General features: G+C 37.1%; 1 protein-coding gene across 3 annotated transcripts in view; it reads right to left on the bottom strand.

Moving 5' to 3' along the window:
• Window positions 1-22,981, bottom strand: part of nfkb1 (nuclear factor of kappa light polypeptide gene enhancer in B-cells 1) — a 50,021-nt gene that overhangs the window by 1,369 nt on the left and 25,671 nt on the right. For 2 of the 3 annotated variants that reach the window (XM_002934759.4, XM_031903127.1), the window contains 18 exons: window positions 19,881-20,029; window positions 19,001-19,155; window positions 17,970-18,128; window positions 16,682-16,786; window positions 14,474-14,565; window positions 14,014-14,152; window positions 12,895-13,035; window positions 11,503-11,592; window positions 9,633-9,785; window positions 7,267-7,408; window positions 6,617-6,731; window positions 5,768-5,969; window positions 4,727-4,896; window positions 4,525-4,627; window positions 4,058-4,182; window positions 3,464-3,530; window positions 2,286-2,458; window positions 730-883 (listed from right to left, as the gene is read on the bottom strand). In XM_002934759.4, the coding sequence (XP_002934805.3) occupies window positions 730-883; window positions 2,286-2,458; window positions 3,464-3,530; window positions 4,058-4,182; window positions 4,525-4,627; window positions 4,727-4,896; window positions 5,768-5,969; window positions 6,617-6,731; window positions 7,267-7,408; window positions 9,633-9,785; window positions 11,503-11,592; window positions 12,895-13,035; window positions 14,014-14,152; window positions 14,474-14,565; window positions 16,682-16,786; window positions 17,970-18,128; window positions 19,001-19,155; window positions 19,881-20,029 (2,434 nt within the window). The remainder of the gene's footprint in view (window positions 1-729; window positions 884-2,285; window positions 2,459-3,463; window positions 3,531-4,057; window positions 4,183-4,524; window positions 4,628-4,726; window positions 4,897-5,767; window positions 5,970-6,616; window positions 6,732-7,266; window positions 7,409-9,632; window positions 9,786-11,502; window positions 11,593-12,894; window positions 13,036-14,013; window positions 14,153-14,473; window positions 14,566-16,681; window positions 16,787-17,969; window positions 18,129-19,000; window positions 19,156-19,880; window positions 20,030-22,981) is intronic. The other variant, XM_012955526.2, reaches the window with a different exon arrangement.

Raw genomic sequence — 22,981 nt, forward strand, 5'->3', positions numbered from 1 at the left:
GTAAGACTTTCCGTCAGATTATGGACATCATTTGGGTGATTTGTTCCCATTCAGTCTTTTCACGAGTGTTGATTTGGTTTGAGATCAGACAAGTTCTTTAACTCCCATCTTTGCAAACCTAAAACCTCTTCTGCGTGACCCTTATTTTGTGCGTGGGGACATTATTGGTCTAAAACACTTACAACTTGCTTTCAGTGGGAACTAGGGACCCTAACCATTATTCCTCTCTATCGTTGCCATTTTGCATGCAGGCAGGAACTGTTCTCCTGACTTTTCCATGACACTGCTAGATAATAAAATTTAATTTATTAATCCAGAGTCCAATTGCGGTGGCCTTTATACCATCCCTGCTGACATTTGGCATTGCACAAGGTGTTGTAAGGTTTATTTTCCTCTAATCACCCATAAAAATCCCTAAACTCCCTGTAAATAGCTCTTGTGCAAAGACTGACTCCAGAGACAGTTTAGAACTCTCCAGCGAGTGTTCCAACTGAGAAAAACATTCTAGATGGAACATTGTGATAGGAAACTGGAGTACCTAGAGGAAACCCACATAGATGCAGAGGGACCATACAAATTCCTTGCAGATAGTGCCGAGGCCAGATTGAACTGAAGCCCCAATGGCTACAAAGCAGATGTGCTACCAACTGAATGACCTTGCTCAGTGTGTAACACAAACTGTGGTAAGTGAGAATGTTATACACACAATGGAACATCACATATATTCACCTCTTCTCTGTGCAGGAAGCAGTGCCTCTGAAGATGGCGTAGAAGTCCCAGACAGCTTAAGGATAGCTTGTGACTGCTCAATGGCCTCAACAGCTTCAGTGTAATGCATCAGTTTTAAGGCATCCAGGAGTTCTGTCATGGTTCCACCAGAAACCTTCAACAAAGCACAACCAAATGTTTCATTTCAACATTTGTAAAATAGATGTATAGACGCTATGGGGGTTATGTAATTAAAGGCACTAAATTTGCCCAGGTGCAGTAACCTATAGCAACCAATCAAACATCAAGGCTAGTACTTTAACTAAAAGTTAATTTTAAGGAGAATAAGCCTAAACTGAATTGAGGGCCGGCCCCCACACTTCTTTCTTTATTACTTAGCTACACAGCTAATGTGTGGACTGGTGGTTCTCTCCTTCAACTGAGAATGAGGCCTTCACTATATCAGAGAGTTCCCTTGAAGCACTCACAAATATTCCCCTTGCCAACCCCTTTGGGTATAGGAATATGTGGTACAGAAATCTTCTCAGGCAGCTGCTGGTCAGTTCCTCACTCTCCCAACAATCTCCATTTCTGAACTGAGGGATTTCTAAGGACACCTGACAATACAGGGCTAGTGTCTTGTATTTACTCTATACACTGTTAACAAAAGGGCAATCCCTTTGCTAACTGCCATATATAGTGGGCTGGAGACATACTGCAAATTAATGCTGATGATTGGAATGACCTCAAATGTTCAGTGTCGGTTTTGTTTGCATAGCAGTTTGGTTGGTTTTAGTTATGGACACATATGCTATGTGGCCAAATGTATACAGATTCATTGTCTAAAATGATGTGTCCTCAGCAGTCTTTGGACTCTGGAGAAGTGAAAATGCGTCTTCTGAAGTGATAAATGGCATTTTACCACCCGGCTGTATAATAGATGCCAGGAGAACACTCTCTGTCTAAAAACATTCCAACAATGCTTCAAACTCTAGTAAAGATGTCTATATATATATATATATAGGTGAATATATAGTGAAAAAACACTCCCTGCATTGCTGACATTAAATGAGTTTAAAGGACATGTCAATCCAGAATATAATGTTTTTGCCTAATAAAAAAAAACAAAAATTTGTAATGGTTATTTGTATATATAGCTGCTATTAAAAGCAGTGTCTGCCTGTCCTTTCTATTCTCTGCCCTGGTGGCTCTGGCATTTGAAACAATATAACAAATGCCAGCAGATTTTACAGACCAGACTTGCTGGAGGAGAACATTGTTTAAAAGCTAACAACCAGGAGTTCAGCAAATGCTGCTTTCAATAGCAACTACATTTACAAATAACTTTTAAAGCACTGAAAATATTTAACAAATTCATATTGGAAAGTTGCTTATGATTATATATATAATTTTTTTTTATTGTGCAAAAATTTATTTTTGGCGTTGACATGCCCTTTAAGTATGCATTAAAGGCCATGACAACACCCCTCATATGAACCATGTTTATTTGGAATTGACAAATAAAGTTCCAAGTGTTTAAATTTAGAATGGATACAGAACTAAAGCACAGTGCTTACCTCAAAGTTGTCCAGTAATGTTTTAGATGGGTGGGGGCTTAATCTGAAAGCATTGTTCAGCATTCCAAGGCCCAGCTTCTGTGCTAAAGTGACCCAGTTCTTGTCCAAATCTCGGCTTTCTAACAAGGTGTACAGCCTCTGCTTTACCTCTCCACTAAGGTTTTTCATGTCACCTTCAAAATAAAGAAATAATTTAAGAGAAATAGAAGCTTAACGTTCCTATTGTATGAACAATTTATGATTTATTGATGATCATATTATTAAACACAGGGTGTCAAAACTTTTTATGGGTAAGAACCGAATTGTATTCATTTTTTTTATATAGGCAATTTATTTCATAAGTACGTAAAAACTATATTGTGTTAAAGTCCAGATTATATACATATATATAGATATATAAATAATTTCCCTGTTTGTCCAAACTTTTGGAAATGTAACTGGATGAGCTCAGGGGCTACATTTATTTATATAAATTATAGTAGTACTTCTGAAGCAAACGCAAGTTCAGGGCAACAGTACAATTAAATGATATGCTTATCAAACACTTTCATTGTTTTTGTGTTACTGGTCCTTAAATACTGAGAATGTTCAGGACAGGCAGAGTGCTGTGCCAATTTTAAATAGGATGAGGGTTTGCACACAAGAAACACAAGCACAGTGGTAGTATTAAAAATATAATCCTTTATATAGTATACAAAAGATTTAACAGCAGTCAATTTTAATTGCAAGATTACAAAAAATAATACATAGATTTATAAGATAATACATACCACAAAATGCGCATAGGCAAAAGGAGACACACAAGTTAGTGGATACACTTGCCAAAGATGAGAAATACCCCAACATTTCGGCAAAGAGCCTTTCTCAAGGGGGGCACATTTTGTGGGTATGTATTATCTTATAAATCTATGTATTATCTTTTGTAATCTTGCAATTAAAATTGACTGCTGTTAAATCTTTTGTATACTATATAAAGGACTATATTTTTTAATACTATCATTGTGCTTGTGTTTCTTGTGTGCAAACCCTCATCCTATTTAAAATGACTGTTTTTGGTGCCCTGTATGGGGGTACTGCTTTTGGGTTTCTTGCACCAAACATCTATATTGTTGTTTTTTTGTATGCGAAGTGAGTGCCCTCCATTTATGTATATTTACTATAGAGTGCTGTGCCAATACCTTGTGGCAAGGAGTCTTCAGGAGCCACTTCTGACTTGTAAGGCTTGCCATTCAGAATTTCAAGAACCTACATATTGGGAGGAGGAAGTAATAAATTAAAATACCACAACAGAAAAATCATTCTGATATATATGCAGTCTGTTTTTTGCATCAGAAATAACTGTCTACAATATCACAATGCCTTTAGTGTTTGGCCTTTCCATTTATATATGATATCACCTAATGTTGAATTAATATAGGGACATTGTGGCTAAAGGTTGCCTTTACAAATTCAGGAAAATATGGGACAGATGGCTATTGGCCCGCCAACAGGTACAGCACCTCCTTAAGAGTTCTGACCAATCCTTAGTTTTGTATGTTGAAATGTATCAGCATGGCGGAATTCCCATCACTATAATTCTCTATCTTTCCTCTCTTCTCATTCCTTACTTTCTTTCTATTTTGTTTTAAAAATCAGTAAAGATAACCTTAAAAAATAAATTCAACCCACAGATGGTTTTCAAAGAACACAGGATAAATAGTGTGCAATGATGTACCAAATTTGTTCAGATACATATTGTAATAATAAACCCAGAACATGCAGCAGCCCCTTGCCTCATCACTAGTAGCTATGTCCAGAGGTTTTGTGCCCGGTACAATTCCTTCATCTACATCATCTTCATCTTGAGTATCTTCAAATCTTAAGAGGGGTTCAAAGTTCTCAACAAAGGAATCTGCACCTACAACAAGAGAATTGCGTTTAAGTCACAGATAAAGTTCATATGAGAGAATCTGCGTCACTTACGTGGAAGACACACTGAGTTCAGGTATAAATAAAAGACCAAACTTAGAAGCACTGTAGTAAAGACGCTGAACAGCCCTTCTGTGTCCAGGTTACCTGCTGACTATCCCCAATGGAAGTCTAGAAACTACTCTGTACAATGTCCAGACATTCCTGCAGGGGTATGCATAAAGGGAGCTTAGGCCCCCCTCTGGGACATGGAGCATATTTCTTGCCCTTAAAGGCAACCTTAATGTTTTCTCAATATTATTTTTGTTAGAATTCTCTTAGTCAACCATACCTGCGGCTTTGAGAAGTGCTGTAAGCTTGGTAGAGCCTCTTCCAACTGCTATGTGAAGCGGTGTATTGCCATCATATGTAGTATTGTCAACACACGCATCTCCCTGAAGGCATTCAAAAGGAATTAAAGGTACATACAGCTGACAGGACATAAGAAATGACTCTGTTGTTTAGGATACAAAGTAAAAAAGAGCCAAGCTTACCTCCAGAAGAAGACAGCCAGCTAGAGATATGTTGTCTTGTTCCACCGCCAAATGCAATGCACTTTTTCCTGATTTCTGTTCTTGAGCGTTTACATCTGCCCTGGCTGATATCAGTAGCCGGAGGCACAGCACACAATTTGAAAGTACAGCAACATGGATTGGATTCAAACCTAATAACAAACAAATTGTGCTCAGGTCATACAGTTCTATTACATTCAATGCTAGTGAAATACTAGCATTAACCACATCAACCCTGCAGATTGTTTGGCACATACAAACATGCACAAACATACATGTATTCTGTCTTAAAGATGTTAGCGTAGATTAAAGTATATAATGGAGCAGTACCCAAAAGCACTCTTACACCCTAAGTGGATAACTGATCACCAGCTGTTTCAGTTGCAAGAGCTAAAATGTTGGGAGAAAGGAGAAACCACTGTGTTTTGTTATATGTACAGGTATGGGATCCGTTATCCAGAAAGCTCCAAATCACTGGAAGGCTGTCTTCCATTTTAATCAAATAATTTTTAAAAATGATTTCCCTTTTCTCTGTAGTAATAAAACAGTACCTGTACTAGATCCCAACTACGATAAAATTAACCCTTGTTGGAGGCAAAACAATCCTATTGGGTTTAATTAATGTTTAAATGATTTAAGGTACGGAGATCAAAATTACGGCTAGATCCCTTATATGTAAAATCTCAGATCTCAAGCATTCTGGATAACAGGTCCCAAAACCCTTATTTATTTGAGCATAATAAGTTATTTTGTATAGTCAAGATGTTAACAATTACAGCTAGGAAGCACATTAGGTGCAATGAACTATCGTAATGATAAAGTGACCTAACATAAAAGGCTATCCGAGCAGACATTTATGTCTGATACACATCCTGCTCCTGGAGCAATGCCAAGGCAAGTCTAACTGACCCATATCTTCTGATACAGACTGTACCAATATTGTCAGCTTTCGATAATTATAGTAGAGGAGGAAGGGTACAATTAAAATATTGAAAAAGCAGTGCTACTTAATTCATTGCTTACCATCATTGTTTGGAAGATTGATGATCTCCAGTGTCTTTTTGTGTTTGAGCAGTATACTTAATGTTGAGGCATCTCCTTCTTTACAAGCCAGATGTAGGACGGAGTTGCCATCACGGTCCAAGCACAACGGGTCACCTCCAGCTTTTATGATATCTTGCACAGTGTCAGGTTGTTGTGTGATCACAGCCAAATGCAACGGAGTCTAGAAATGCACAAAGAACTTGGTGGCCACTGGAAGACACCCCAAATATTCTCATCTGGTGGGGTTTGTGGTTCAAAAGGCAGTATATCTCCTTGTTCAACATGAGTTAAATAAACAGGGCCTGTGTAAAATTATTTATTATTAATCGGGACTGCACCGAATCCAGGATTCGGTTCGGTATTTGGCCAGGATTCGGCCTTTTTCATCAGGGTTCGGATCTAGCCGAATCCACAGTCCTGTCTGAATTGAATCCTAATTAGCGTATAAGAAATATATTGTTTGTGTGATTTCTTGCACTAATGAAAAAACAGCGAAATAGAAATTGTGACAGTTCACACAAAGATCTCCTGTAAAATGAACTCCTCCTTACCTGCTAAACTGAGACACAGGCTGCAACTCGAGAAAGCTCATTATATATATATATATATATTTAAACAAAATGGAAAAAAAGGCAGAACACATTTTCACTACTCCTTTTTTAAGTGTTCATGTTGAACAAAAGTGAATTTAGGTGTCTACTGCCTTTTTAATACAAAAGAAAGAAGTCACAGCAACTGCAACCGTTGCACTAATTCACAAGATCACGAAAAATGCGGCATATTACAAACTGATGGCAGGAAATAAATGCCATGTGGTTTACTATATACCTGGTATAGGTCATTTCTCACATTGATGATATCGTCACACACAGGCCCTTGTGTTATGTCCAGGAAGATCCTTACTAATGCAGAATGTTGGTGGATAATGGACAGGTGGAGAATGCTGGGAAAAAAAGATAAATAAGTTAAAGCATTAAACTGAGCTATTGGTAAACTGATGTTTCTGGAAAAAAAATCCACAGTAAATGCTAAATTATTAGTGGTCACTTACAGCAAGTGCAGTGTGCAAAGAGCACTTCTGAACGCAATTGCCATAATGCAGCATTTTCCACCAGAATTTCAGCTCTTGCGCGAATATTATGTCTGGTTGACATAATTTCTGGGGTTTGGTATATGCACGCCCAATTCTTTAGGTGATTCGTCAAGTACATTACACAGTGTTTCAGGGCGTGACCCTGAAACACTTACAGCTGAGTGAAACAGATATATGGGAATTGTCCACTAGCTACTACTGTTCCCATACAACTGTCTGTACCCTAATAAACTACTAAATGTAGTTGAGTGGTCCCCTTTTAGTAGACAAACAATTGAGATCCCTTATCCGGAACCCCCCCCAGGTCCTGAGCATTCTGGATAACAGGTCCCATATCTGTCCCGTATCTGTTTTGTTTGGTGAGACTTCAGTCCAAAGTACTTACTTGTCACCATTCTCATCTTGAATTGAAGCTAGGTGGCGCTGTACAGCTAATAACATCCTCACATCTCCTGTTACGGCATAGTCAAACAAGGAAGCTGCATGACGCTTTGTGAGCTGCAGAGCATTTCTTGGGAAATTACAGTCTGCAAAAATAATTGTTGTATTAGAAAGAGTGCATTTATGATCTTCCTAATTATTTGCTACTATACCCCCCAAAAATAAAGTACATTACTGTGTAGTAAAATCCATTAATATTGCAATCATCAGAAAGTAACTTACACCCTTAACAGCAGGCTTGACCCCATTGCCTGTGGTGCTTCGCTGCATTTACAGCCATCATCAGCTTGTCAACAACTAGTTAGTATTCTTTATGTTTACTTTTTCTACCAGTGTAGATCAATTTCAAAGAGTTTGGTGTTTCCTTCAGGAATCTCTATGATTTGGAAGGCTACTCATACATAAATAAATGGCATCTATTCTATATTCAGGTATTGGTCTCTGCCAAGAGAGATGGAAGGTAACTGGAAGAGGTATGTTTGTGGGATATTCAGTACATAATACACACTAGTGTGTGTCAGGTGCAATTAAACATGTGAACTTAATAATGTTCTAATGCTCATATAATTAAAAAGCCCACTGCTGTTGGACTTACAACCTATCATCTACAATAATAAATATGTTTTTATAATGTTTCATTCTCTCACATGCATATGCACTCAATAAATACAAAAGGCTCCAACACCCAAAGAATATTATTTTGTGAGATGGATTGCCATTGGCAGAGGCCTCTAGTTAACCTACACTTGACATATGCTAATAGAAATTAGCGTACTGAGTCACTGACAACAAATATTCTCCTGCTGTCTCCATGTGTCTCCATGTGTCCCTTATGGAGAAAAAGCAGCCTCTGTGTCACGTGTGTGTATCATACATATATACGTATATTGAAGGATTTTGACTTCTGCCTTAATTCTGCATAGAACTCAAAGTTGACACAAACACAAAGTTTATGGGGGCCCTAGAGAACTTTGCCCCTAACTCTCTGGAAGCCAGTATCCTTTAGCAATGCCACTGTTTACAAAGCTGGCACTATGTAGGTTGCTTGCATACTCCCATAGGGCATAATGTGTATGATTTCTCATTGCTGTGCTGATGAAATACCACATGTAAGAGCTGCAAGCAAAACTGGGAATGGAGATATGGTACAGTAATTATACCAGTTATTCTGGAATAGGTGTGTAGACCGCAGCACTTACAGTTAGTGCACACACACACACAAAGGGTCTTCCAATGAGAGACTTGTCTGGTGTTTGTTAAACACCCTATTCATCATCCCCGCAGGTATTAGACATATATCGTCTAGCTCCAATCACATACGCAGCTCTATATCCAGCTCTCTGAGGTTTCATTACAGTATTCATTATTATGTAACAGTGATGAGTCACTGCTAAGCTGGATTCTCATCTGTAATGTAACTCTGGATAGCCAGGTAAATGAGAGGAGAGGATTATGTAAATATCAAATGTAAGTTATAATAATTCTTTTTAGTTACTATGGAGCATTGATGTGGATCAAAGGTTTCTAGTTATCAAGATTATTGCACCTCTAAAGTATGCAAATCTCCAGACAACTGAAAGCTTTGGTAAAAAGTATTTATTAAATAGCTACAATATAAAGGAGTGTATATATGCCGAATATCTGGAACAAATGTAATGATTATTCTTGATGGGAATGAAAAGAAAAACAATTACACATTTTCAGTGATGTTAAAAGTGATTTGTAAATGCAATTGCTACTAAAAGAAGTATCTAACCATTACTTTGGCTATTCTCTGCACCGGTGGTTTTGACTATTGAAACAATGTAGCATAATTTATCTTTGCTATTGGCAAGACTCCAATTCCCACAATGTTCTGTTACTTCACTGGCCTGTTAATCATGTGGCTCCTGCTACACTGTTTTAATAGTCAAACCAAGGAGTATAGAGTATAACAGGGGACAGAAACCGCTTTTAATAGCAACTACATTTCAAATAACTTTAAAACCACTAAAGCTTTGGTAATAAATGTATACTGGAAAGATGCTTATAACTAAATATTATGTAGTTCAAATGGAATACAGGTATGGGATCTGAATGCTCAGGCACTGGATGTTTCTGGACAAGGTGTCTTTCCATACTTTGGATCTTCATGCCTTAAATTTTAATTATTTGATTAAAATGGATTCTATGTGAGATGGCCCTCCTATAATTTCTGGATAATGGGTTTCTGGCTAAAGGATCTCACACCTACAATGTGTATAATCTAAAAGCTTCTTGAATTTGGTAAAAGATATGAACCAAGAAGTATCAGCATGTACTTCCACATACCATGCAATTTGCAAAACTCCCTTTCCTCCCTTGCTGGAGCCTCTTCATTTTCTTGAACAGTGTCGAAGCACAAACATACCACTTCATTAGGGGCATCTTGGATATTCATGGTCTCAACATGTTTCTGGTTGGCTTCACACTGGGGCTGGGACTCTAACATGAAACAGAGTAATTTACTGTAGTACTGCTCTGTACAAGGATTCCCATTTCATTATATATATCAGTCATTATACTAGGGCTACAAATTCCACTACTATATAGCCACTAGAATTAAATATCAACACAAATATAAATGTCATCTATATTTATTATTTAATACACTTGCATTTTATATCCTTTTAGAGAGGGTGTACATACATATATAATGGGAGACCTTTCCTGTTTACAATGCAAGTTTATTAATATTACTGCCACACTCAATGATATGAGAATATACCGCCTTGGTAATTATGACATACTTCCTTCTGACTTATTATATGGGGATTGTGACACCACAGAATGAGAAATGATGAGGAAAGATGAGCCCAGATTACAGCAAAAGCTCAAAAAAAAAAAAGCTATATCTGTAAAGTGAGTCAGTGACTCTTTCACAGAAACTAAAGAAAGCAGAAAGACATAATTGTACATTCTCTACTTATTAATTCTAAAAACAGAGGGTGAAAGTATAGGTATATTAAGGGGCAGAAAAAAATACCAACAAAAAAACAGGTTTTTGACAACAAAAAAAAAAGCTCATCAGGTTTAAGGCAGGCTGCTTTTTTGGCTCATAAAAAAATGCCCATTCAATGCTCCCTCTAATCTTAGGGCACAAACACACTGTCCTATTATACATCTCTAGGGTAAGAAAGTTCTTAGGTTTCAGCCTAGCATCACAGGGGCTAAGCATCTAATAGCAAATATAATCAAAGGAGATCTATAATGTTGTTACTTCTACTCCAAGTTAAAATCAAGCTGCTCCGATCCTGCTCGCAGTAAAGGCTGCTAGTGCTCTCATCTTCTAAAATGAGAAGCAGTTAAGGGAAAATGAGTCATGTTTGTTAGTGCAGAGCAGCAGTAAACCTGGTTGTATGCAACACAGTTTTAAATTTTTTTAATATGGGCATACTGGGTGACTGATATGTACAATAGATTTTGGTTAATCTGATGATCAGGCAGGTTTGTAAATGTAATCTGCCAAAGTGCCATGTTGTGCACAGCCAAATAAGATAATGAAGTGAGTCTCAGATTCTCTTAATTTTCTGCTGTTATAGAAGTTTGGGAAGATGGTGTGAACATATAGAACAATACAAAGGTGGCCATACAATGTATTGCTCCAACTGGGGTGATTTGGTGCTGACCGGAAGTGTTCTAGCCAATACTGCCACCCTCACCCAACAAGCTTAACTTTTTAGTGCTGGAGTGGGTCAAGACGGGGAAATACTGCTAGTGCATAAAACACTATTGCACTCTTCGGCTAGAAGAGATAACATTTAAAATTAAAAAACTTATAAGACTTACCAGAAGCAGTTTCTTGCCAGCCCAGGTAACCTGCAGGGCACTGTTGCCTTAGGAAAGTTTCTCAACTTGGGCCCCTAGTATGGGATCTATTGGTTTGACTTTACACAAAAACAAATACTCATTTCTCTGTAGCTAAACCTCTGTTAAGCACACAGGATTGCTCACCAGCAAGAGGATCTGAGCACCTTATTGTTTAATCCACCAGAAAATGAAGCTATTTTCAAAATGGTACAGGAAATCAATGCATGTACTGCTAATTGCAATGTGTAGCAAGTGATTATTCCAGGAATTGTCACATAAGTAAACATATAATTAATGGTGTATTCAATGTTGTAATTTGAAATTGTACCTTGTTGGTAAATTATAAACTCACCATGCTTCATACATGGGCTGGAATTCATAGGGCCTCCATGAAAATTCAAACCTCCATAATTATTGTAGCTAAATGAAGAAAACCCATAGCCTGAAAAGAATCAATACCATCATAAATGTTATGTAACAATTCATTTTTACATGCTTCTGTATTAAAATATATCCTGGCAAAATGTCAATAATATTCTACTAAATGCGACACTTAATTTTGCCTGGGTATCAAAATACAATATTAATTACACTGCACATCTTGTATTGGTTAAGCTGGTGAGTTGCTTAAATGTGCACTTTCTTCATAAGGCCTTTACTAGTAACATATGGTCTGTCTTACAACAGGGCAAGAACTAGGGCCCATGGTGCAACGTTGGTGGGCACCAACACCTTCAGCCTGCCTACCCCTCGTTCGGGTCCAGCAGTCTAGAGGAAGCGGTAAAGGATATTTTGAGGATGGAATCATCAGATCAAATTAACTACTACTCGGGTAATTTTTGAGCAACTGTTTTAAAGCTAATGGCAGGAGGAAAACACTGCTGGAACCTACATTCACTAGCTTAAACAGCAGCACATTGAAAATTGCATGCTCTTTTGATATAAGATCTCTGCCACAGTAAGTAGCAGAGATCAAAAGAGGCTTAGCAAAAAATGTCCAGCCCCATGACAGCAGGAACCGAATGTGGGATGCACTGCTATCTCATGCCAATGAAATGGTGACAAATTCAAACTTGTATTTACACTGCTAATAGGTGCTAGATCTAAGCTTTTCGGGATAACTTTTGTAAATTATGAGCTAGGTGTGTGTGGGCAACTGAAATTCCTGACAGAAGGCATAGAAAATTGGCCTTGAATTGTGCAGATGACATATCCTGCCCCCAAAAAGGGATGCAGGTCACAACATGTTTTTGCCTACTGGAAGTGTACTTTGCCAGTAGTGAAAATATATTACAATAAACTAAAAATTAATTAATTACTAGCATCCCTGGAATAGCAGAGACTGAAATAATAGCTCATATACAGTCACTCCTTTTAGTTTTAATTGCTTTTGCACCTTTACATATGAAAATAGAAATGATGCGTATATACAGTATATACACACATATATATATATATATAAAAAACAATGAAAAGCAGGCACCCACGTAGTGTTGTAACGATGCCTGGGTGCAGTATGAAAATCAGTATGGTACAAAATAGAACAGATGCCACACTCACAGGTCTTGGTAAAAAATAAAGAAACATTTATTGTGTCAATAAATGTTTGTTTATTTTTTACTAAGACCTGTAAGTGCGGTATATATATCTATACATTTTCACAAATAAATCCTTTAAAATAAATAAGCAACAAATTTACAAGGAGATACTGAACACCAATTTTTTATGCATTTAAAAAACTTACTGCCACCTGCTCCAGAGCCTCCTGCTCCTCCTCCTCCATATAAACCACCACCACCTCCACCAGATCCTGCCCCACTTCCACCAAAACCATCTGAGAAATTAGGCATAAGCTTCTGGCGTTTCCTTTGTACTTCCTCCTTGTCTATGCAAAGTAAAAAACACAAGTCAGATAAAATGAAGAGACTGAGTTCTATTTCTATCAGAGAGAAATAATATACTGGCCTGCTATACAGAGTACTTCCACTTTCCTAAGAGACGCTTAATATAAATGTTATTGCTTGGTAAATCCACAAAGCATTGAACTATCTTAATTTTTCCACTGGGGCTCTGCTTCATTAAAGCCTATAATGATATTAATTACACCTAGGGCCATGTCAAATGAGGAAATGTCACTAAATCCTCCTGAAAATAGCTTTCTCTATACTAAATTTGGAATTGCAAGGAGAGGTAGATAGATTTGATGCCTGCGGTTAGTGCAGATTTTCCACTAGAAGCAAATTTCAATGTGCCTTGGCCCTCATGCTTCTAAGGCAGCTTCAAAGTTACCAATATTCTTGATTTTCAGCACGTTTGTAGTATATTTTTTTACTAATGCTTCCTTTTTATGAATTTACTGCATCCTGCTCCTTGAAGCCAGTGGTAGACATTTATTCACAAATCCTCCAATGGAAGCCTGCCACCATTACCCTCCCCCCAATGCCGTGCCCCAGCAGCCATTACTCTCCCTAACTTCTGGGCACACACCATGCCTCGTAGAGAATCCAATTTACATTGTTGACGAATAAACCTTTAGTTACCAATCTTTATTTTGCTTTAATTTATTTATTTTATCCATTATTATTAATTGCCTGCAATGGGTTACTGCACTGAATCAAATTAGTAGCAACTGAGTGCAATCCATATTTTATATCAAGCAAAAAGACAAAGTAGTTTAATGTGTATCAATTCAACTTTGTATATGGCATATTTATTCAAGCATTTCTAAATATGTATGAAAGACAATGCACCACCCTAGTGTAGGGAATAAATAATTAAACATAGGCAGTTAATAATACAAATAGTTTTAAAACATGCCAAAGTGGCACTTAACAAAAACTTCCAAATATGTATCAACTCTTACCTTTTATTTCTGGGTAGTAAAGAAATGGTTTGGGTTCACTAGTTTCGTAATCTGACTTCCTCCGAAGTTGAACAAACACAGACGCTGCCTTTGTAATATTTACATCCTTGTACTTTGGGGTTTTGAAGACAATAGCAAACTTAAAGAGAGAGGGAGAGAGATAAAGAATAAAATAGGACTGCTAATGTATATAAGCCTTTATTTAATGGGAGAGTGACTTGTTCCCCATGGAAGATATGCAGCTATGGCACCTCTTTGCTAGAGACAGACATGCTGTAAACATGATGCTTCTCTGAGCTCATCCCATTACAGTATTTAGGTTATACTACACAATGTCAGCCAGTACACAGAATCATGAACATATTGTAATCATATATACAATCTGATATTTTATAGTTGCTTTAGTAAAAATAATTTTCTACCCTTGTTAAGGTAATTTTGTTCCAGATAAAACATATACCTGTCTATGAACATCAGTAGGTGAGAAATCTCCAAATCCTTCCCAGAAGCCTCCATTTTCATCCTCTTCATAGAAGCGGACTTGAATATCGTCTGTAAGCGAGGAAAAGAAAATGTCTCTATTCACATAAACATGTGAAATGATAGAATACAGCCAAGTGGCCAAGTTATAGTTTACTGTGTTGTGCCAGGCCCTGACTAGCAATCTGTGGATTCTGGCAATGGCCAAAGGGCTGCTGTAAGATGCCTTAGACTGTCACTAATTATGGGGCCTGTGGGGGGGTGTTTGGGACACTGTGTATTTGAAATGCCAGGATCTATTTTGAATCTCAATCTGGTCCTCCCTGTGCTGCTGGGACCACAGAAAATATTATTCAATTGTTTTAGGTTATGCAGTGATTATCGAACTGAAATGTGTAAAACTAGAAAAACAATACAGGTAAGGGATCTCTAATGTAGAATGCTTAAGACCTGGGTTTTTAAGGTAACTTAAATCTAATTAATAAAAACAGCAGGAGTTTTTCCAACAGCATAAATTTAAACTAATTTAGGATAATGTACTAGGCCCTTTTTTAATTACAAAGATTGCATTTTTAATTATTTTAATTATTATTTGCTTATAATTGACTGTATGGAAGATGGCCTTCCTTTAAGCTGGCCATACACGTGGCGATCTAACGATGTTTCGTGCGACCATTGGTCGCAGTCAGGGCCGAAACAGCAGATAAGGAGGTAGAAACAATAGGATTTCTACCTTCTTCTGCCGATTCAGCCCTGACGGCAGATTTTGGTCAGGCGCCTTCTATGGCGCCCGATCAAAATTTTCTAACCTGGCCAATCGGCGAGTCGTCCGATATCAGCAGCTTCCTGCGATATCGGTCGACTCGCCGACATGCCATACACGCACTGAATATCGTACGAAACGAGGTTTCGTACGATAGTATCGGTGCGTGTATGGCCAGCTTTAGAGTTTTCTAGATATCAGGTTTCTGGATTAGGGATCCTATACCTGTACTTAGATAGCATTATAATAGCACTGCTCATATCTTATCCATATCTGATTCTCTTAGTAATCATTTACATTAAGCTGCAATTGCATTTAGAATACGCAAAAACATTTCACTTCCATTTCTTCTTATCTAATTTCCATTACCGGTACTCATTTCATTCTGCTATACCAGTGCTTCCTAAACTATGAGTCTTCCATACCCTGTCAACAGGGTCACAGGGCAAGCACTAATATAAAGTGTTACCATTAACATCCCAAAATCTTCCTACCAACAGCTGTTTTCTGCAGCACCTCCTTATATGCAGACCTAGGCCAGGCTTTTACCCTGGACCCCTGCCAAACATAGCTACAAAAGAGGCAGTCCACTTTTACACCATGATTATCATGGTCATGAGCTTGAAAAGCCCCATGACACTCTGCCCCATGCAGGCCCAGATTAGTATCTACAAAACTTCTCATTCTTTGGTTGTGGTAGAGGAGGAAGCACAGCTGTAATAAGCTGAATCAAACCAATCTAAAGCACATTTTCCAGTACACTTACAAACATAATAAAACAATAGACTCACTAAACTGTGCTAAAACCCAAGTGACATACAAAACATGTAAAAAGGGACAAGCTAAAATGAAACCACCCACACATGCTCTGCCAGTCCGGCTTGCATTACGTCATCTCTGATGTTTAACGTGAAGTTCCTCCAGTTCAAAATTTCCTCTGACGAAGCAGCAGAAGTAATGTAAATGATAAGTGAGGTTTCTGGACGGCTGCCAGTGTTGTCTTATTAAAGCATTTTTGTATGCTTTAGTTATATATTATTTTGAGATCATCATTTGTAGCTAATTTAGTATTTTTAGAGTATGATTGGGAGTAGCTATATTCCACAGCTGAATTTTTTTTTAACATGAGATAATAGCTCAACTTTCCCTCAAACATTTTACTATAATTTTGCAAATGCAGATGTGTTTCGGATGTCACAATACTTAGCTTACTGAAAACGAGCTTATATACAAAACAGCAGGATATACACTATTGTGAAACGATTTCAGCAGGAAGCATAGCCAGCAAGTTACAGTTACTAACATCTTCATAGCCATGTACACAATAATAGAGGCAAAGCTGGACATGAAGTGCCATAGTTTTACTTTGTCATTAAAAAATGTCAAATACAATGAGTTCTTTTTGGTTCCAGATAATTGACATACCTTTCTGCACTTTATCACACAGGAGGTATACTTCTTCCCCTCCTGTCACACAGCCTGCAGTCCTGTCCATTCGCACGATTTTCAGATTGGATGCATTGGGGGCTTCTAAAAAAAGGAAAGTGGTATACCAAAACTGCTTATTATACCAGCCCTTTTAATTGCCTGGGTAACAATACAATGAGATTTCCCAGGCTGTTACATCACCACATGCATGTGCTAAAAGCATTTTATGTTTAACCTCCTATGAGGAAGTAATATTTATAGGTGTCAGTTCTTCTGTTACACGGGTTACTAATATAGCATCTGATCAGAATGAAGAAAATTTAAAAAAAAGTTCAACAAGAAAAGCTGGTGACACAAGATGAATTTCCCATGTCTGACCTTACATGTAGATTCCTTGACTTCTGTCTTCATACTACATGCATTCAGCATGCACATTAACAACTACAACAATGGCAAATATACTGATCACATAGGACTGGACTGCATCTTAAATAAATGTCTAAGCAAAGCTATACAAACACAGTAAACATACAAACTAAGAGAAAAAACACTGCAATAAATAAATATAAATAAACAGAGTTACAATGATTAAGGGGGCCATTTAATAATGGTGGGATTTTTTTAGTGCTAAAAGTCGCAAAAAAAAAACACCTTTTTCAAGATTTTCTTGAAAATTCCCCAGATAAACCTTTTCGAGATCATGTAGAAGTCAATTGCAGATGTCCCTTCCCTTTCCTGGATCCTTCTTTGCTTCAAAACTTTAGAGGTTTTCTAATTTTTGACGCTAGTTTTTTATATGACAATTCGAAAAAGTAGAGGTTGCGATGTGACAATTCAAAAAAGTTGCAGTTTCGTGACTTTTCTGCAACTCTTTCCTGCACTGACTTTTTCAGTTCAGACTTTTTAGCAAATGTCAGACGTTTGTGAAAATGAGTTTGTTTAAATTTTGAAATAAAAAAAAATGAAAAAAGAGTTTTAGTAAATCTGCCCCTAAGTGTCATGTGCTAAAAGACAAAGGGGAAGTACTCCCCTTCCCCATAGAGCTTACAAGTGGGTAAGTGACATACAAATAAATGATTAAAAAGTGCTAATGTGTATCACAAATCTCTTTTCTTTATCTATTCTTAATAGTAAATTAAAATACAGGGCAGCTTACTCTTTGTATGTATAATTTTACAAAGGAATTCAGTGATAGAGTTCCAGAGGTAAGGGGCTGCAAGTTAATAGTAATATAGACAAACTCTTGAAATAAGAAAATATAATTCCTATCCCATAAAATACTTACTGCTATCAAAGATGGGAACAGATACCACAGGCTCAAGTGATCTAGTAAATCGACCTTCGCTATCTGGCAGGAAGGCAGTGAACATGAGTCGCACCACACTTAGGTCTATATCCTTGGCCTGCTGCATTGCTGCCTGTCTTATGATTTCCTTTTCCCGCACTGAAATAGATATGTATGCACTTATTAAATAAAACTGTATGATTATGTAAATTTGGCACACTAATAAACTATTATAAGGAAAAATGCTACCACAGCTAAAATTTTGATTTATAGAACTTAGAAAAACAAAACATTCATGGCCTGTATGGAGGCAAAAGGTATAGTAACTGTCAAATACTTGCAGGCATCTGACATAAGAATAGCATGCAAAACAAAATAAGTGCATTATTGAGCAATCAAAGGGCAACATTTAAAGGACAGCAGTGCTTAGTGCAAAGAAATTTATATCCTCTGTCCCTGCTACATAGCCTCTTTGTCTGGCCATGCCCCCGAATGACCTAGTCCATGTCCCTTCATGGCATTATTTTAGGGCAATGGCACATATGGCATTTCATTGCGTACTGAAAACCCCAGAAAATGCCCTTTCTGCTGTGAGTAGTGTGAACTACTGCAGGTAAAACACTTTAATGTGCAAAAATGCACAGGAAGGCAACTTCTTTCAAAGATAACCTAGAGAATTTGAACAGCATACTGTGATATAATATAATGTATCTAAAGCCCAAGAAATGTTTTTCAAATTGTCAAGGGGTGACTATTGCACTCCACAGGGCACTATTTACACTAAAGCCTTGCCTGGTTAGTGTTTTTTTAACACAGTAGGGTAGTTATTCAAGAAGCAACAGGTTTGAGACCAAATAAAATAACATAAGTTGCTGTGCCCTTGTGGGGACTGGGGACTATAAACATCCCTTTGAGGCACACAGCTGGCCTACATGGTTGCCCTCCACTGATTAAGGTCACAAATTGCTGCACAGGGATGATACAGTTCTAGCATTGTGTGCAGAAGCTACTATTCTGCTGGGGTTTCTCACCATTTAATTGTCTATCTTCAGAGTATGTATAATTGAGCTCTGGATGTACTAATAATGCAGCATTGTGTCCCTTTTTGAAGGCATCTGTCATGCGGGCCTCCAGAATCTCAATCACTTTCTTCTTTGTAACATGAAGTATTCCCAGGTTAGCAAACCTAAAAGACATTCACATCTGATATAACTAAGTATACTTGTATGCATTAAAGTCTCTTTTTACTTGTATTAAATACATGTTTAATATTTCAGTGTCATTATATTTATATACAGATGATTACAAAAATGTGCATAATCCTTATTTAAGCTGCATATTATAAAGCCATGAGTCAAATTTATAAAGATATAAAAATGAGCTTTCCTGGACTCTGGAGGGTGACCATATTCCTGGATAGCTTCACCATCATCTGCTCAATCAAATATCAACAATAAGATCTATTATTTTTCTTATGCTTATATACTTGCAGCAAGTGTTTATGGAGCACTGCTGGATGTCCAACTTAACCGAGTCTCAGTTGAACCAATGAGTGCAAAGTGATGTAACTCTAATGACAATGTTCTTGAGCATTGTAATGCAGTGTTATGAACAACATTTATTTCTACCTACACACAAATAAATTGTATAGATAAAGAATGCTGCTACTATAATATAGTATTTGCACATATCATTTGTAAATCACAAGTGGTATTTACCCAAAATGATAAGTACCTAAAGAGTATACTATGCTGCGGTTTGGAACATCTGAAAAACCTGCACACTGAGGTTTTTCAGTTCCTTCCTGATTCTATGGGTGTCTCTTTAACCCATTCATTTCTTCTCATGGCTGAAACATTGTTTGGTTATAGAAGACTATGTTAAGCTGTAGGATTGCAGTAATATACTCACCCAACAATTGTATCTTTAGGTCCTACAGTTAGAGAACAGATGCCGTCTTCACAGTTTTTACCAACTAGACTATGGGCATGCAGTCGGATGTCTTTGCTATTGGTTATCAGCTGCACTATAATCTTAACTTGACCAACATAATTATGAATCTGGGAAAAGAAATAGGAAACCAGTACAGTTTATATATAATCCGTATAAAAAATGTGTAACTCAGTTTAATGTGTAACTCAGAGCCAAGAAAAGTACAGCCAAAAACAGTGACAGCAGTTCTTCCCATGATTTCGTACTTATCTAACAAAAACAATTGATCATGATTTTTTGCCACAACTGTGTAAAAAAATCGAACTTAATTTGAATAAATCAGTCCTTAAGAGTAGGGATCAGGGCATTAAATCATTTACAGGAATGGGACCTAGTATCCAGAATGCCTGGGACCTGGGGTTTTCCGGATAAAGGGTATTTCCGTAATTTGGACCTCAATGCCTTAACTCTGCTAAAAATCATTTAAACATTAACATTAAATAAACCCAATAGGATTGTTTTTCCTCCAATAAGGATTTATTATTATATCTTAGTTGGGATCAAGTACAAGGTACTGTTTTATTATTAAAAAAAAAAAGGAAATCATTTTTAAACAAGTTTTGCATTATTTGATTAAATAATTCATTATAATTCAATTCATAATTATCCATAATTCAGAGCTTTCTGGATAACAGGCCGCATACCTGTACCACCAGCATGACAATTTGATGTAATTTACAAATATACTTCTTTCTTCATAGTTTACTGGAAGCTTCCCAAGTTCTTTTTTTATGTATAAAGATGTTTTATGCCCACCTAGGCTTCTTCCTCATGCATGCCATCATAATTAAAACTATTGAAAAACTTGTATTAAACCCAGTTGGTTAGCCATCAAAGATATCATATTTACTTATATTGTAACCAAACATATCAGCATCAATTAAACAAAAGAAAAAATATAATAGTAAAAAAGTGAGTTAATTAGCACAAAAACAGAATTATTAGTGGGAGCTTTTGAATTTGCTTGATTTGCTAAGGAAAGTGCACAATTAATAAATGGCCATTAAATGACCTTTTAAAAGGATTTGTCGTTTTATATTAAGTTCCCTTATGGAAAGAGCAAACTCCGTGGGCATAAGTCATTGAGTGCTTCTCTGCTTATTTGCATTTGTACATATAAGCTGGATATAGAACTTGCTTCAGTTAGACTTGAGCATTAGAGGTCAAAATGTACAACATAGTTTTATTAACTCTACATCTCACACTGTAACAACATCAGTCTTTCCGCCCTTTTATCAGAATGCATTTATATGTATTGTTTGCATCTGCATTTATAAATCACATGGAGGCTGCACTGCAGTAGGTACCACCTGTGTATAAGAGCAATTTTGCATTTGGACTGCAAATGGTAAGGGCCATCTGTAGGCATATGGAGAAAAGCAGATCAGTAACTCCGTGTAGCTGATCTGACAGGTACAGCTTTGGCCTGAGTGCAGTTACATGAAGTGGAGATGGTAAACGTAAAAGCAGGCACTATAGTGTTACTTTGGCCTTGTGTTTAGGATAAACCTTTTTAGGAGACTGAAACAGGTTATATTGCAGCTGTTCACCTGTATTTTGTACTATCCATTCGTATGATAGAACTAGCACCCAAATTCACTGCGGGTATGGTGTTTTTTTTATGTGCGCGTAGTGGTAGACTTGTATCCCGCCCATTGCTTGTAACTTTTGCCAGAAAGCTCTGTCTTGGTTTCATCTGACCACAAAACATTTTTCCATATTGCAACTAAGTCTCCAGACCCGCTTAAAGGTTATTTTTGAGGAAAGGTTTATGCTTCTTCAAAACTTTTACTGCATATTTAATTCTAGATTTTTTTGTCTTTATGGTCCTCAATCCAAGCAATTGATTACTAAAAATGATGCTATAAGTAAGGTTTAATTGCCTATCTCTCTTAGTTATGTAATTTATACCAAAAGCTTTGAAATATACTTTTGCAATCACTGAAAGATATTATTCTGCACATCAGCATTTCCAAATTTTCCCTTTCTCACCACAAATTAATCAGCAAAAGTAATTTCTATTTTCTATAAGCAAAGAACACCATTTTTCAAATCAACCAGCTGTTGAACAGTGCATGGTTTCTGAAACTAAAAATGTACCCCATGTATATGTCTTGATTTTGGCTTTAATGACATATTTCACTACATTAGAAACAGTCATTAAACCCCGAAATAGGTTTTTGTCCAATTTGTGCAACATATTGTTAAGATAAGCACCAGATATAATAAATTTATGTGTGTGTGTTTATATATATATATATATATATATATATAAAGTCCAAATGGATCAGGCACTCACGTATCAGCAGGATTTAGGGTGCCTGGGTGCAGAATTAAAGGTAAAGATACTGCAGAAAAGATACTCCGCACTCACAGGACTTATGAAAAATAAAGAAATAATTTATTGGTCAAACAACTAACGTTTCGGCTGGCGCAGCAGCCTTTCTCAAAGTGAGAAAGGCTGCTGCGCCAGCCGAAACGTTAGTTGTTTGACCAATAAATTATTTCTTTATTTTTCATAAGTCCTGTGAGTGCGGAGTATCTTTTCTGCAGTATATATATATATATATATATATATATATATATATAGTATAAAAAAGACCAGCAACTCCGGGATTTCTTGTGAAAAATCAAAACATATATTCAAAGTAGCATAAACAGCCGACGTAACATTTCGGTCCCCATCGCGACCTTTCTCTCTCTCTCTCTCTATATATATATATGACCAAGCATCACACAGGATGACCTTATGGATATTAGTAAAATTATGCCACCTTGCAGCAATATACAAGTCAAACTGGCAATGCTTAGCAGCAGGGAAACCTGGTTTGTGCAACTCTTTTTCGTACAATCACATTTTAGTACAAAATTTTGTTGTATGCACACTAGGTAGAGCAACTCCATCTCTCACCTCACTCATCCTGTGTCAGCTGGTCTGTGTCCGCCAGTAACTGTCCCGGATAAGATTAATAAAGTGGTGGGATCCTGTATGGGGGAAGGCCTGTAGGTAGCCATCTTAC

This window comes from Xenopus tropicalis, chromosome 1 (genome assembly GCF_000004195.4).
Source record: "Xenopus tropicalis strain Nigerian chromosome 1, UCB_Xtro_10.0, whole genome shotgun sequence".
NCBI classification, from domain to species: domain Eukaryota; kingdom Metazoa; phylum Chordata; class Amphibia; order Anura; family Pipidae; genus Xenopus; species Xenopus tropicalis.